A 13,633-nucleotide genomic window follows, 5' to 3' on the forward strand; every position below is an offset into this window, starting at 1 on the left:
AATGTCACAATGTGCAGCATCCAATCAAAAGTGACCCATGCCCAGGAGGAACAATCAGTGAATAGAAACAGATCCAGTGTAATTGAGGTTATAGAATTAACAGGCAAGAACTTTAAAACAGCTACTTAAAATATGGTTCAATAAGGAAAACATTCATATAATGTGAGAAAGAGCAAAACGATGAAAAAGTATCAAATTGAAGTTTTAGAGATGAAAAATTCAGTATCCATAATCAAAAACTCACCGACTAGGCTTAATGAAAAATTTACAGTATAGAAGAAAAGATCGATAAGCTTGAAAACACAGCAATACGAACTGAAGAGAGCAAACTGGGAAAAGAAATAACTGAGCCCCAGGGGCCTGTGAGACAAAAATCAAGTAGTCTAACATATGTGCAGTTGGAGTTCTAGGCAAAAAGGGGGTCGGGGAGAACAGAAAAAAATTTGAAGAAATAGGGGACAGGAATATTTGTTCATTTATTCTATGTGAACTATATCGAAATAAAAAATACTAAATGCAATAAAATTAAATGAATGTGGCCCTGCCATTTCGGTCACATATGGGTGTCAGTCTGCCTAGACTGCCCTCCTCACCCTCCCCACCTGACAAATTCCTTTCCATCCTTCCAGCTCCAGTTCTAAGTCACCCATTCCAGAGCCTTCCTGGATCCCTCAGAAAGTCTGACCGTCCCTGGGGTAGGTCACATCTGGAGCAAATCATTGCATTTTACCTTCTTATGTGTCCTCTCCCTGATTAGATAGTCTGGACCTTGTGTGGCTTTCCTCCAGGGCAGGGACTATGATCAGCGAGTGATGGGCGAGAGGAGGAAGGATAAAGGGGAATATAAAGATGCAGGAGAGTGGGAGGCAGCGGGGGAGTAGTCGGAACCCAAGGGACAGGTTCTGTTGACTCATCCACCCCCAGAGACTTTTGTAAAGGCCGGTTGGCAATCTGAAGGAGTATGGGGGTTTCCAAGGTTGGTTAATCATCAGGAGAACAGGCGATCTCATTGAAATGCAGATTCTCAGGCCGCACTAAGAACTTTCTAGGAAAAGACGAGAAGACTCGGGAGCGAAGGGAGCTGAGTCTTCCTCCCCCCGCAATCTCTGCCTTTGCCCCAGAGAGAAGCTCACCGAGATGACCTCAGCTCAGGGCTCCTCAGTTCCTGGGACCTCAGGGCCTCCTAGAAAGCCAAGGCCTGTTTCTCCTCAAAGTCATGAGACCAACCCCACTGGGGCAGCAACAAAGCACGCGCAGTTTCCACGAGCCCATCCAGCCACATGGAGCCTTACGCCGTCCACGCTCCTCCATGGAGCCTCTCCGGCCATGCCCGGCCCTCTCCAGACTCTTTCTTCCCTGGCTATGAATCTTTTGCCTACCTCACACATCTTTATGCTTTATTCTGTTTCTGGTGTATGGAGATCTTCATATCACTTATTTAAATCTGGCTACATCTTCATACTTCATACTTCATATTTAAAATTTTCACCTATATTTGCTGTTAACTGTGAAGCAGATTGGGTGCCTCAAGGCTGGACTTGCAATATCATCTTAACCAGAAGCCTCCCCACGGGGACCCAATGACACCTCCTGGGGACACGCACACCTGCTTCCAGGGGACTGCTCCTCAGAGCTCCCCGCCATCTCTTTTGCTGTGTCATTTTCATTTCTTAGCCTGCCTGGCGTGTTCACATGACTTTTAGGAATCTGGGCCAAGCAGGGGGTGCAGATAGGAATCTGAGCCAAACTTAGGAACTAGCGGGGTAGAGGCCCTGAGCAGTTTTGTCTGACTATTCGTTTGTTTCCAGTTTGCTCTTGGCAAGGGGCCGCGCTTTCAACATTACAGGACACCTGGGCTTCCTGCTCCAAGTGGGATCTGCAGTTGGAGGGCTCCTGTCCCCAGCCTAGTCCAAGAATCTCTGATTCCTTTGTTCACTCACATCAAACCGAGAGAAACAAGAGCCAGAAGGCTCCTTGTGTTGAGAGGAAAAGCAGCTTTCACAGAAACACACCTAGAAGATGTCCCTCCCCTCCCCCAACGGCATCACTAGAGATGGGTGCCTACCTGGCGCACAGTAGGTTCACATGCATGACATCATTTAATCCCCCTATACTGAGAGATGGATGTGATGATCCATCCCCACTTTATAGAGAGGAGAGGCTAAGAACTGGGTTCGATTAAATGCTTTGCCTGATGTCACAAACCAAACACAGGGCAGAGCTGGGATTTGAACTTCATCCCGTCTGACTCTAGGGCCTCCAGCCAACTTCCAGCCTCTTGAAGCCCCCATCAAATGAAAAGCGACTCAATGCAACTCAATATCTTGGGTGTGAGCCTGGAACAGACAAAAAGTATTAGCGAGGAAAATGTTGAAATCCAAATGACGTTCGGTTCACAGTCACGCACCTGCATTAGCTTTGGAGTTATGACAAATGTCTCGTGCTTATATAAAATGTTAACAGTGGAGAAACTCGGCGAAGGAGATGCGGAAGGACTGTACTGTCTTCAAGTTGCCTGCCGATCTAAAATTATCCCCAAATTTAAAATTTTATTTAAAAAGAGCAGCAGAAGAAAGAAAGGCCAATTTTAAGGCACATAAGTCACGTGCCTGTTTCCGCCCTGGCCTAAAACCCCGAGAGTCAAGGCCGTGACTTCCCTGGGCTCATAGGCTAAACCATCTCAGGTACTTCCTGACCATGACACGCAACTATATAGTGGCAAATCCTGCCTTTTCTGGTTCTTGCCTGATTTCCTCAAGGAGAATGTCTGGGCCTGGTGCCAGCAGCCGTTACAGACATTGTGCGCCTGCTAACTGTCCTTCTGAACTAAGTAGAACAGACCTCAGGCTGGGGGCTGCAGCAGGCAACAGTCTTGGTGGAATTTATGTATTTTTACAGTTAATTTCTATTTGTGGCAAGATTTTGGGGTTTTTATATATGATTTTGATATTAATTTTTCAGTTTAAAAAGTTCTTTTTTAAAAAATTGCGTTAAAGATCAACCTTGAGTAAATAATAGTACAAAAGAGATGAGGATTCAGCCACCGTCATAAAAGTAGTTCAGGAATGAATGAAATTTGGGAAAATGGAAATGGAGAGCATGTTTCCCAAAGAGAAAGGGTGCCTTGGCCTTGAATTCTTATTGTCACACCTGAGCATTGACAGGGTGACCTAGTCTTTCCAGGCTGGACCTGGATGGATGGAAGGAAGCTGCCCATGGAGTCCCGAGTTCTCGCCTGGCATTTCCACGCCTGTTATGCTGCCTGGCACATAGTAGATGCTCAGTAAATACCTGTGAATTAAATGAATGCATTTACTTATGAAAATGGGGATGAAACTTCGGCACCAGTTCTAACGTTTCCACTATGAGCACCAAGGTCTCGTCGAGGATAAAAAGGCGGCCCCATCATTGCACAAGCCACATCGTTAGCCTACGGTAAAGCAGGGCTGGGAACTAGGACATCCTGTCTGGGATTACCCTTGCCAGCGAAGCAGGCTGTCACTTCCGGCTTGTGCCCATGTGGATGACCTCAGCCTGGACAAACGGGAAACTGGCCTCCTGGCACCCTGCGTGTGCTCGGAAAGCCACATGCTCGGAAGCTGCACAAAGGCTGTCTGTATTTCATGAGAAGTCAAGCTGGATCACCTCAAGGGGGCCTTTGAACCTGGGGTTCCTGACGCTGATCATCAAGTTCATCCGTGCACGGGCATCTCCTCAATCAGGAGGCTCCAGAGGCTGATTATGCAACAGAGACCGTGGAGAGAAGAATCACAAAATCTACTATCTCAGCGATGAGTGTCCCTTTCCCAATGAGACCGACCTGACCACCACAAGGACCACCAGTACCTCTAATCACCCGCACCTGCCCTACTTAATGTTCTTATTTATTTATTACCCCTCCTGTTTGTTGTCTGCCCGGAACAGCCACAAAAGTAAGGAGCTTTGTGTATTTTTTCACTGATGTATCTCAAATCCCTAGAACAGTTCTTGGCATAGTTCTTGGACACTCAGAAATGCTGGCTGGCTGGCTGGGTGGACAGATGTCCCCAAGTCCCAGCTCAGTGGCTTCCTGGCTATGGAAGCCTCAGTTTTCTCGTCGATCAAATGGAATGGTCGAACTAACTGGAAGGACTGGGACATCAGGGTGTTGGTGAAGTCACCTGTGCAGTGCTAGGCTCTGCAAGACATTAGGTAAGTGCCAGTTACATCAAAGTCAAAATCCATTCATTCATTCATCCGGTCAGTCAGGCTACTAACAGGTGGCCTGGGAAGGTTCTTAGAAGAAGGATGAGTAACACCTGAGAGGAACTGGTGGGAGCGGGAGAGAATGGGGAACAGGGAGAGCATCCGGGCAGGGCGGGGAGGTGGCAGTGTGTTTTGCAGACTCGCGTGAAGAAGCAGGCCCACGGCCGGGTCTCCCAGAGGAGGGCAGGGCTCTGGAGGGGGCCGGCTGTGTCCGGAACACGGGCGATCACTGTGGCAGTCTTTCTTCTCAGCAAACACACCCTCCACGACATGCACTAGCCTGGGCGCTGGGGACACAGGAAACCCCGTCTGCAGCCAGGAGACACTTACAACACACGAGTTTGCCTGTGTCGCCCTCCAACTAAACACCTGCAATGGCTCCTCATAGCCCGGCAAAGACTGGCATTTTCCCTGTGGCCCGCGAGTCCCCAGCCTCACCGCTTCGCCACCTTATTTTCTTGCTCTGGCAATGTCGATCTTATTTCAGTCCTTGCCCGCGCCACCGCCCACCCCAGGGCCTTTGTACGTGCTGCTCCTTGGTAGTCTCCTTGCGTTCCCTGCCAACTCGTTCCCCCTCTTTTGTTTTTTTCCAGATAGAATTTAATTCTGTAGTGAAGAATGAAAATAAGGCTGTGAAGTAGGAAGTCAATAGAAAAATATTTAAGATGTACAATTGTCGGTTTTAGAGTAAAGTTAGTTAAAAGAAGACGAATAAAGCACTAAAGCTTATGCTCAATTTCTATGTGAAAGACCAACCAGTATTTTATACATTATTAACTACACTGGGAAAAACACATGCGTATACAGTTTTAATTAATAGTTGTACTTCAAAAACAGATATGCTCCCAGCCTTCAGAGCTCTCAATTTTCACATCCCGAAGCCTTGCCCGAGCTCCTACCCTGGGTCAGACCCTCCTGTTACATCTCTCAGAGCACAGGACAATCATCCTTCATTGCGCTCATCGTGTGTGTGGTTACTCTATTCACGGCTGATTCTCCCGCCCGATGTTAACTCCGTGAGGGGAGTTGCCGGGTCTGTTCATATCAGCAGTTAGTTGGGGAACGCTGCCCCGTAAGTCATTGTGTAATACAGGATCGATTGCAGCCCACATGGGGGTGAAGAGAAAATTCAGACCCAGGAGCCATCACGATGCATGGACATGAATCCTTTATTGAAGGTTGCTTGGAAGATGCTGGAAAGGTAGAGATTTCATAGAGGTCATAACGGGCTGGGTATTAAAGGATGGGTAGGAGCTCGTTAGGCAAAAGGCAAGCATTCTGGGTAAAGGCAAAGGCAAATGCCGGGAACGCGGCTTTTAGAAAGCAGCTGGCCATCTCAGGGTGATAAAAAGGGCATGCCAGTGGCTCTGCTGAACGCCTACTGTGTGCCAGGCGTGGCTTCTCTGCCATCTCACGTAGCTCTCGGCTCCTCGGCCCCATGAGGGAGACATTATTACCCCCTCTCAATGAATGAGGGAGGGGCTGAGGCTCGGAAGGGCTAAACGACGGGCTCGTCACCCCGCTTCCAAGTGGCTCACCTGACTGTCCCACGTCCCCAGTGGTGTATGTTGCAGACCCGCAATAGCTCCTGAGGGTTTCTGCGTTTGTCTGGTGTCGTCCCCCCCGTACCTGCTCAGGCTGGTGCCGGGGGATGGAGATGGTCAGCAAAGCACTGTGCGGGGGCTCCCAGCCTTTTGTCCCATATCTGGGTCCCTGGTGCAGGGTCTCAAGCTTCTCCCCTTCCCGTCTTCTCGAAGAGGGGCTGCCTACTCTGATGTTCCCTGATCTTAGCTCTTACCACCGAAACCAGCCCAGTCCCTCCCCATGTTGCCTTCCCCGCCAGCTTGTGGGTGGTTCGGGTCCCCAGGGCCCTGCGGGTGTCCAGGACAGAGAGGAGATGCTTGCTGAATATATCACGTGCCAAAGTGAGCTGGGTGGCAATCTACCTTCGAGAGGAGCTGAGGAATGACTAGGCGGGGTCCCCGGCTCCATGTGGAACCCCTCCCTTCCTACCCCAAACCGTGAGGCCACAGGGAAGTCACTTCACCTCTCAGAGCCTCAGTTTCCACATCCATGCTGGAATTGAGAGCTCCTAGTGCTCTTAAGCTCAGTAGCCCCATAAATACTGATGCCCACTGGTGCCCACTAGCGGTCATAGGCAGACCCTGCAGGGCCGTGTTTTCTGGGATAGGTGCACGGACCCCGTTCTCTTTTCAGCAGAGCCTGCTACGGATTCAAACACCAGGCTCTGCTAACGGATTCAAAAGCCAGGCTCTGCTTTTTGTGCTCTGGAATCAGACGAAGCTGGCGTTAAATCCTAGCTGCAGCCACTCTAGGTTGCATCCTTCCGATGCTGGACCAGGCCCACCCCTGTTTTGCCACTTGCCTGGATGGCTGGCTGAGCCCAGAGCTTCTATGTGGAGCTCACATGTCAAAGACCCAAGGCTGAGGGCTCACAAAAGTGAGCTAACTTTTCTAAAGCAGTGTGCTAGCTTTCTTAGAGCCCCAGAGGCAAATATCATGGTCCTTATCTAGAAATACTGAAAGAGAGGCTCAGGGAAAATATGTGGCTTTCCCAAAGACACTTTGTCACTAAGATTTGAACCCAAGTCTCTCTCTGAAGTGCGGGTACTTGCTTTGGATCACAGCTTCCTCAAATTACCCACCAAGAGTCAGCAGACCTGCGAGAATGTTTATTAAATCACGCAACTCCTCTGCCTGCCAAGGGGAGAGAAATCACTGGCAGACAAGCGGGCATGGGGGGCGGAGTGTCTAATCTCAGCATTTAAATGGGTGGGGAGAGGGCTAAGCACAGAAGCCCTGAGAGCCAGCGTGCTCTCGTTTGGTCTCGGGGGCACACGACGACGACAACGTGGTATTAGAATGTCCCAGTGGTCTCTGTCCCAGGGAGATGAAATGTTCCCAACCCCAGGCCACGGTCAAGGTCTGCGGCAAACGGGAATCCTCCTTATGTCCCAGCAGGGTCAGCAATCCTTCCTATGAAGAGGATGGTCGACGTGATGTTCTCTGTAATCGCCAGCAGGAAGGGTTTGTTCAGCTTGAGGGTTAATGGCCTCTCCATGGGCAGCGTCTGCATTCCAGAGCCCGCGGCCCCCTCTGTGCCCTTCTCGTCCATCTTCAGCTTAGCCTTGTGCACTGCCTGTGGGAGCCAAGAGCAAGGTCACTGCTTGCCAGGCCACTCAGAGACCATGTGTGAGCCGAGGACAGTGAGAGGCTCAGAGAGGGAGAGTGTCAGCCAAAGTTGCCCAGCACAGCAGTAGCTTAGCTGGTGCCAGCCTCCGCAGGGCTGCCGCTGTCATCTGTCATCACTGAGAAGCAGATGCAGCCTGAAAGAGATAATGATGCTCAGGGAGCATCAGCTATGCAGGATGGAGTGGGGTTTGCTATCTCGTGAGGAATTACAGGGAGGCGTGGAAGTGGTGGCAGCATCTTGCCCCGAGGCCTCCGGCCTCCTCCACACTCCTTTTATCTGCCTGGTGGGTGGTTGGCAGGTGGTTAAGAGGGAGCCAGATTCCAGGGCAGCTGTTGGAGATGACGTGGACCCCGCACCCGCCCTGACACCGTCAGCATTTCTGAGTGGGTGATTGGCACTGGGGAATCGATGGGCTTCTGTGAAATACTGACACATTCCATTCCATTCTTCAAAATCCTAACAACTTTCCAGCAGGCCAGTAGCCATCGCTCACATCTAGAATCCCAGCTATCAGCACACTTACTTGCAGAAGGAGACAAACCATTGAACTCAGTAAAGGCCTACAGAAAAGAGGTGGCTGACATTGAATGTTGATAGGAAGTCTGTGGCAGGAAAACTTAAAAGCGAGAAAATTCTATTAACTGTATGTCTTTCTCTTGCAAACTGGGAAATAAATCTGATTCAATGTTGACCGTTCGCTCAGCTTGGCAATGTGGATCCCTCCCACGTGGGCCTGACCATCACACTCGGCGCCAGACGGCCCCCACCACCCACTACTTGGCTGTGCTGCTCCCCCACTGGATGATTCTCCCAACACCCAACTCTGCTGGTTGAAATCTTTCCCACCTCAACACCCTTTTCACTGAAAAAGAGGGTTGCCAGATAAAATATGTGATGCCCAGTTACATATGGATTCAAATAAACAATGTATTTTTTTTAGTGTAACTATATCCCATGAAATTTTTGAGACATACTTATACGAAAAAAAAAAGAATCATTGCTGTTCTGAAATTTGAATTTAACTGGATGTGCTGTATTATATCTGTTAAATCTGGGGACCCTATCCCAACTTTCCCCCAACAGGCAGGTGCTCAGGGACACTACAGGCCCTTTGCTTGCTCATCTCTTGACCACATAGGCCATCTTTATGACTTACTCCTAACAGGCAGTGAGGCCTTTGAGAGAGAGTCTGAGTCAGACATAGACCCGTTCTAGACCTGATGAATGTTCCGACCTTGGTCGATTGTTTGTTGCACTGAATCGACTTCCAAAACAGCACCAAGAGGTTGGTTCCAGTTTTAAGGACTGAAAATATGAGGCCTGGGAAGGTTCGTGATTCACTTCGGATCACACGGCTGGTAGGCGCTTGGCCTGACTGGTGGGTGGAATTCTGGCTCGTACGGCTCCTGTGACAGCCGCTCTGGCCCGGGGCTGTGCGAAGGCTCCCTTTGCTGGCCAGGGCAGCGCCAAGGCCAGGCAGGCTTACCTGTCCCACTTTGAGGCTTTGATGAGGGACAATCCTGCTAAGATCGCCATGCTCCTCAAAGATTTTGATGATACCCAGGTGGGAGAGTGTCTTCTTCAGGTCGTAAGTACCAGTGATGGAGAACCTGGGCAAGGACACATCTACAACCCTGGGGAGTGAGACGTGACACAGGTGAGCAGACAGGTTTCCCCCTTTTCCAGGGCAGGCTCTGGGACTGACAGTGAACGAGGCACTTTCAGGCCTCATAGGCATCCCTTGGGCTGGGTACCCTAATTGTCCTCATTGGATAGAAAAGGAAACCGAAGCGTAGAGAAGTGAAACAACTTTCCCCAGATGCAGCCGAAAGGTGACTGAGGCGGTCTGCTTCAAGGTATGTAACGGCAAAGGGGAGCAGATAAAGGAGCAATAATGGGGAAGGCGGGGTCAGGAGAAGATTGTTTTATGATGGGAGAAATAACAGCAGCTGCGTATCTCATCCGATACGCAGCTGCTGTTATTTCAGGAGAGAGCGAACACATCTGTTGATGTGGGGAAGGAAAGACAGTCGCTAGGGTGATATTCTTGACAATGAGGGAGGTAGGGTCCAGTGCCTGGGGAGAGTGGCTTTAGTTCATGCTTAAGTGGGGAAGCAGAAAACGTGGGTCTGATACCGTAAGGCGGCTACATATCACAATGACTAAGTAAAGATGCGATGCGGTACCCAGGCCGGGAGTGGACCCTTAAAATTTTAAATGGGAAAATGGCTATTTCAGAGTCCCTAACGATGAGTTTTCTGTTTGCCTTTGGGAAAACTGAGCCTTTCCTCTGGGGAATCCACCACGGCAGGCTTCTAGTTATCCAAATACAAAGCAGGAGTGTCTTCTCTGCAGAGTCCAGGCTCAAGCCATCCATAACTCCCAAGTCTGCCGGGCACGTGTGGGCTGGGGTGTGTCTTTAAGGTGTGTGTCTGCTGCCTTGGTCACTTCTCCTGGGGAAAGGGTGAGTTTTCTCTTCCTGTCCTAGGCCTTCCGGCCTGGAGAGGGGCATAAAGAACACATGGGAAGAGTTCATCCCCCTGCCCTCCCCCATTAAGGACCAGTGGGATGGTCTAGACTTGACGTTGTCCTCCAGACTGCACGAGCTCAGAAGGTCGGAACATTGGCTCATTGTGGTCTGAGAAAATGCAGTTTCCCCACTGGGAACCATGGACAAGAGTATTTCCTGCAAGAGGATATGAGGTTTCCCATGAAGGGGTGGACATCACTGCTGTCAGTCATCCTGGGGCCAAAGCAACCGCGGAGGCAGGACCTTGTCTGCAGTGACGAGAACTATCCTCTCCATGGCGCCCCCAGCCGGGAGGCCCGGCCTGACGCACGACATGCTGGGGGAGTCGTACAAGGTGTGGGAGGCAGACCGGGAGTTCGCTAGGAGGAGACTCTGGAAGACCTCCAGTACGGCCTGTGCTAGCCTGCAAGAAATCTCACAGGGCCTATCCTTCACTTGGGTAAGGAGCAAAGGGAGGAGTGCAGGTCATCTCCTAAAACCAGAGAGAGGATGACAGTCCTTCAGGAATATTTGTGTGTGGTTGGCGGTACCCTCGTGGTGGTCTCGACTGCAGAGGGGCTTGGCGAGGGGCACATGAAGCACCATTGCCAGCGCCAGAGCTGCAGCCTTGTGGGAAACGGTCAGAAATAACTTGGAGATAGAGACAGGTAAGAGCTCGGTGCATGTGGGATCGAAGAAGTAAAGAGAGTGGGAGGAAAGGGAGCAGGAAGAAGCTGCTTATACCAGGCGCCCTCCTTACCTGCGCGTGATTAATTTTTTCCATCTGTCAAAAGTGTTCAATCCCAAGGCCTCCTCCACTTGCTTCATTTTGCCCTCATCGGGAAGAATGAAGATGGCCGTCATGTTGTTTTGGTAGGGCATCTCCAGGACAGTGCAGGAGAGCTGGTCATCATGGCCGATGGAATATATGCCCCCACGAAACATCATGGGCACCTTCACGGGCTTGTTTCCATCCAGAATGAAATCTTTCTCTTTAGTTGCTTTTGGATCAAATTCATGTTGCCATTTGGCTTAAGATTGAAGAAGGACAAAGCGACGTGAGTGTCCTAACCACCACTCTGGGTCTGATGTGAGTGAAAATGCTCAACTCTATTCTAAGTCAGCCCTCGAGATGCCACTCTCACGTGGGACTAAGGGAAAAAATGAAACAGGCTGCCCTTGGGAGCCTGCTGGAGAGCAGCGAACTCCCGAGGCTGGGTGTTTGGACCCCTCTTTTTCTATCCTGAAGACTCTTTGATGCCACTGGGCATAAACTCAGACCTGGGTCTTTTCACACTCACTACCTTCAGAGCCCCCAGTATAGGATTCTGAGGGTGAAGTCCCTGAGTTCAAATTCTAGCTTTACTGTTTTAGAAGGATAACTTTGGGCAAGAGTCTTAATCTCCCTGGGCTTCAGTGTCCTCATTTGCAGAAGGGGGATATTGATGGGCACCTCACTGGGCTGCTGTGAGACTGGGAAAAGCGAGCACAGCCTCATGACTGTGTCTAGTGAGTGCTGAATAGATGCTAGTCATCATCGGCATACTTGTTGCCATCATTCTTGTTCCAATCCAGGAGAGGTAAGGACTTTGAGAAATTCCAGATTCTCCTTTCTCTCTCTGCTTTGGAAAGACTGAGATTTCAGTCTAACTATTATCACTCTTTTTGTTTTCTCATACTGCCATCATTCTTTTTGCAAATTTTAGGAGAGCTGAACTTCCATAATCAGCACTGTGTTGCTGACAGCTCAGCAGTAATCTCGCCTGGCCTGAGGGCCGTTGGCCTCTGATGCTCCCCTATGTTGGTCAACCTTTGTGTACGCGTGCGGTGTGTGAGTCGATGTGTATAGTGTGGGGGACGGTGCTCGGGTTTGGGAATACTCTTCCACCTTCTTTTTCGGTCTCCCACCCTCACACTGGCAATCTACAAGGTCTGATAGGAGACCGAGGCCCCCCACTAAAGTGATCATCATCGCCCTCATCAACAATATCACCATCCTGGGCATCTACGTGAAGCGAGGGAAGGCGCACAGCCCTTGCGCCAAAAGAAGTGGGTTTTAGTCCTGAGTTTCATTGACTGGCTTTGTAAGCGACTGGCTTTGTTCCTCTGAATTTCACTTTCCTCATCTAAGAAATGAGGAGAAGGCTGTCACTGTAACTGTCTATAGCTGACGTTGTGTGAGTATAATCGGTAACAAGGAAAATGCACATATGGAGAGTAATTTACACTTCACGAAGTTCGTTTTGCATATATTTTCACTTTGAATCCCAACAACTGCTCTATGAGTTATATATCAAGGTACTCATTTTGCAGATAGAAAAAGTGAGGCTCTGAGAGATTACTTATGAATTTGAGGTCCCAGAGCAAGCAAGTGGCCAACCCAGGTTTTTAATCCAAGTCTCCAGGTCACACTATCTTTCCTATGCCAACACATCCTTTTCCAAGCCTTACCTCGAAAGAAAATACAGTTTATGAGGACCATCACCGTGCCAGGATCTATATTATTGATCAGGTTGTTAATTTTCCCCCGGGTTTTCTGACTGATATAGTCATTGATTTGCTTCTCCGTATTTTCTAAGTTTTGGAAGTTGGTGGGGACAGTGTCTGCATCGTACAGGTTCTTGGCCTCTGTGAGAAATTTCTTCTCTGGTTGCAGCCTCTGGTCGATGAACAAGGTATTCCCAAGGCTCAGCTCGAGATTCTGGTTCCCCTGGTTCAGCCTCTGGATGAGGTAATGGAAGCCCTCATGGAGGTCTTTCTCCGGCACATTCTTGAAGTTGAGGCTGTGTTTGATCTCTGCCAGTGTGGAGTCCTCGGCACCCAGACATAGCATGGAGAAAGCCGTAGAAATGCTCAGCGGGGAGAAGAAGATGTTCTTGCTGTGGCCGGTGGAGGCCAGCTTCTTGTACAGCTTGAAGCCAAAGTCTGCATTCCGCCTTGCAAGCTCCTGGGCTGTGTTCCTGCCCTTCCTCTCTTGGGGCTGGCTCAGAGCTCCATGATCCTTTGGAGAAAAGTTGGGCTTCAGAAGACCTTCTACAGCGAGGAGGCCAGCCAGAACCAGGCCCAGGCCCAGTGTGCGGTTCATTTTCCTTGGAAATTGTCCTGTGGAGTAGTAGACTTGAGGTCAGTGGAAAACAACAACAACAACAACAACAACAACAACAACAACAACAACAACACAACAGCAGCAGCAGCAGCAAACCCATTGCTGCCATCTTCCCCACAAGCAAGACCAGATGAAAGAAGTAATACAGTGACCAGCATGTGCCACGCACAGTGGTTTATAAGTGTTTCGACGTCCATTTTAGCAGTTAACCTTTTCGATCACCCCGGGGACTAGAAATGATGGTCCCCATGTCATAAACGAGAGCCCGAGTATAGAAAACAGCTCTCATTTTTGTACCCATCTTCTCCATCTTATGGTGACAGAATTTCGAGTCCTTGGAGGAACTTCTCCCTCTACTCCACTGGACCACAATAAGAAAACCCCAGAGTGTGGGCATGTGACCCAGGCGAGGCCATGATATAATACTTCATCCCCTACCACACTGATGAGTAAAGAAATGAGAGTGTAATCAAAGTCAGATCAGCCAACTGTTTTCCCTGAGAACACGCCAGCCTCTTAACTCTGAGGCGTCCAGCTTAACGATGCAGCCCTAGAACCA

General features: G+C 49.7%; 1 protein-coding gene across 1 annotated transcript; it reads right to left on the reverse strand.

Annotated features, from left to right (window-relative positions):
* Positions 1 to 7,213: 7,213 nt before the first annotated feature.
* SERPINA12 (serpin family A member 12) lies at positions 7,214 to 13,053 on the reverse strand. Its single transcript, XM_039884344.1, has 4 exons — positions 12,420 to 13,053; positions 10,729 to 10,999; positions 8,946 to 9,093; positions 7,214 to 7,405 (listed from the first exon to the last, which is right to left on the reverse strand). Exons 1-4 carry the CDS (start codon positions 13,051 to 13,053, stop codon positions 7,214 to 7,216), a joined length of 1,245 nt encoding a protein of 414 aa, XP_039740278.1.
* Between the last annotated feature and the right edge of the window lie 580 nt (positions 13,054 to 13,633).

This window comes from Pteropus medius, unplaced genomic scaffold (genome assembly GCF_902729225.1).
Source record: "Pteropus medius unplaced genomic scaffold, Ma_sr-lr_union100, whole genome shotgun sequence".
NCBI lineage: Eukaryota > Metazoa > Chordata > Mammalia > Chiroptera > Pteropodidae > Pteropus > Pteropus medius.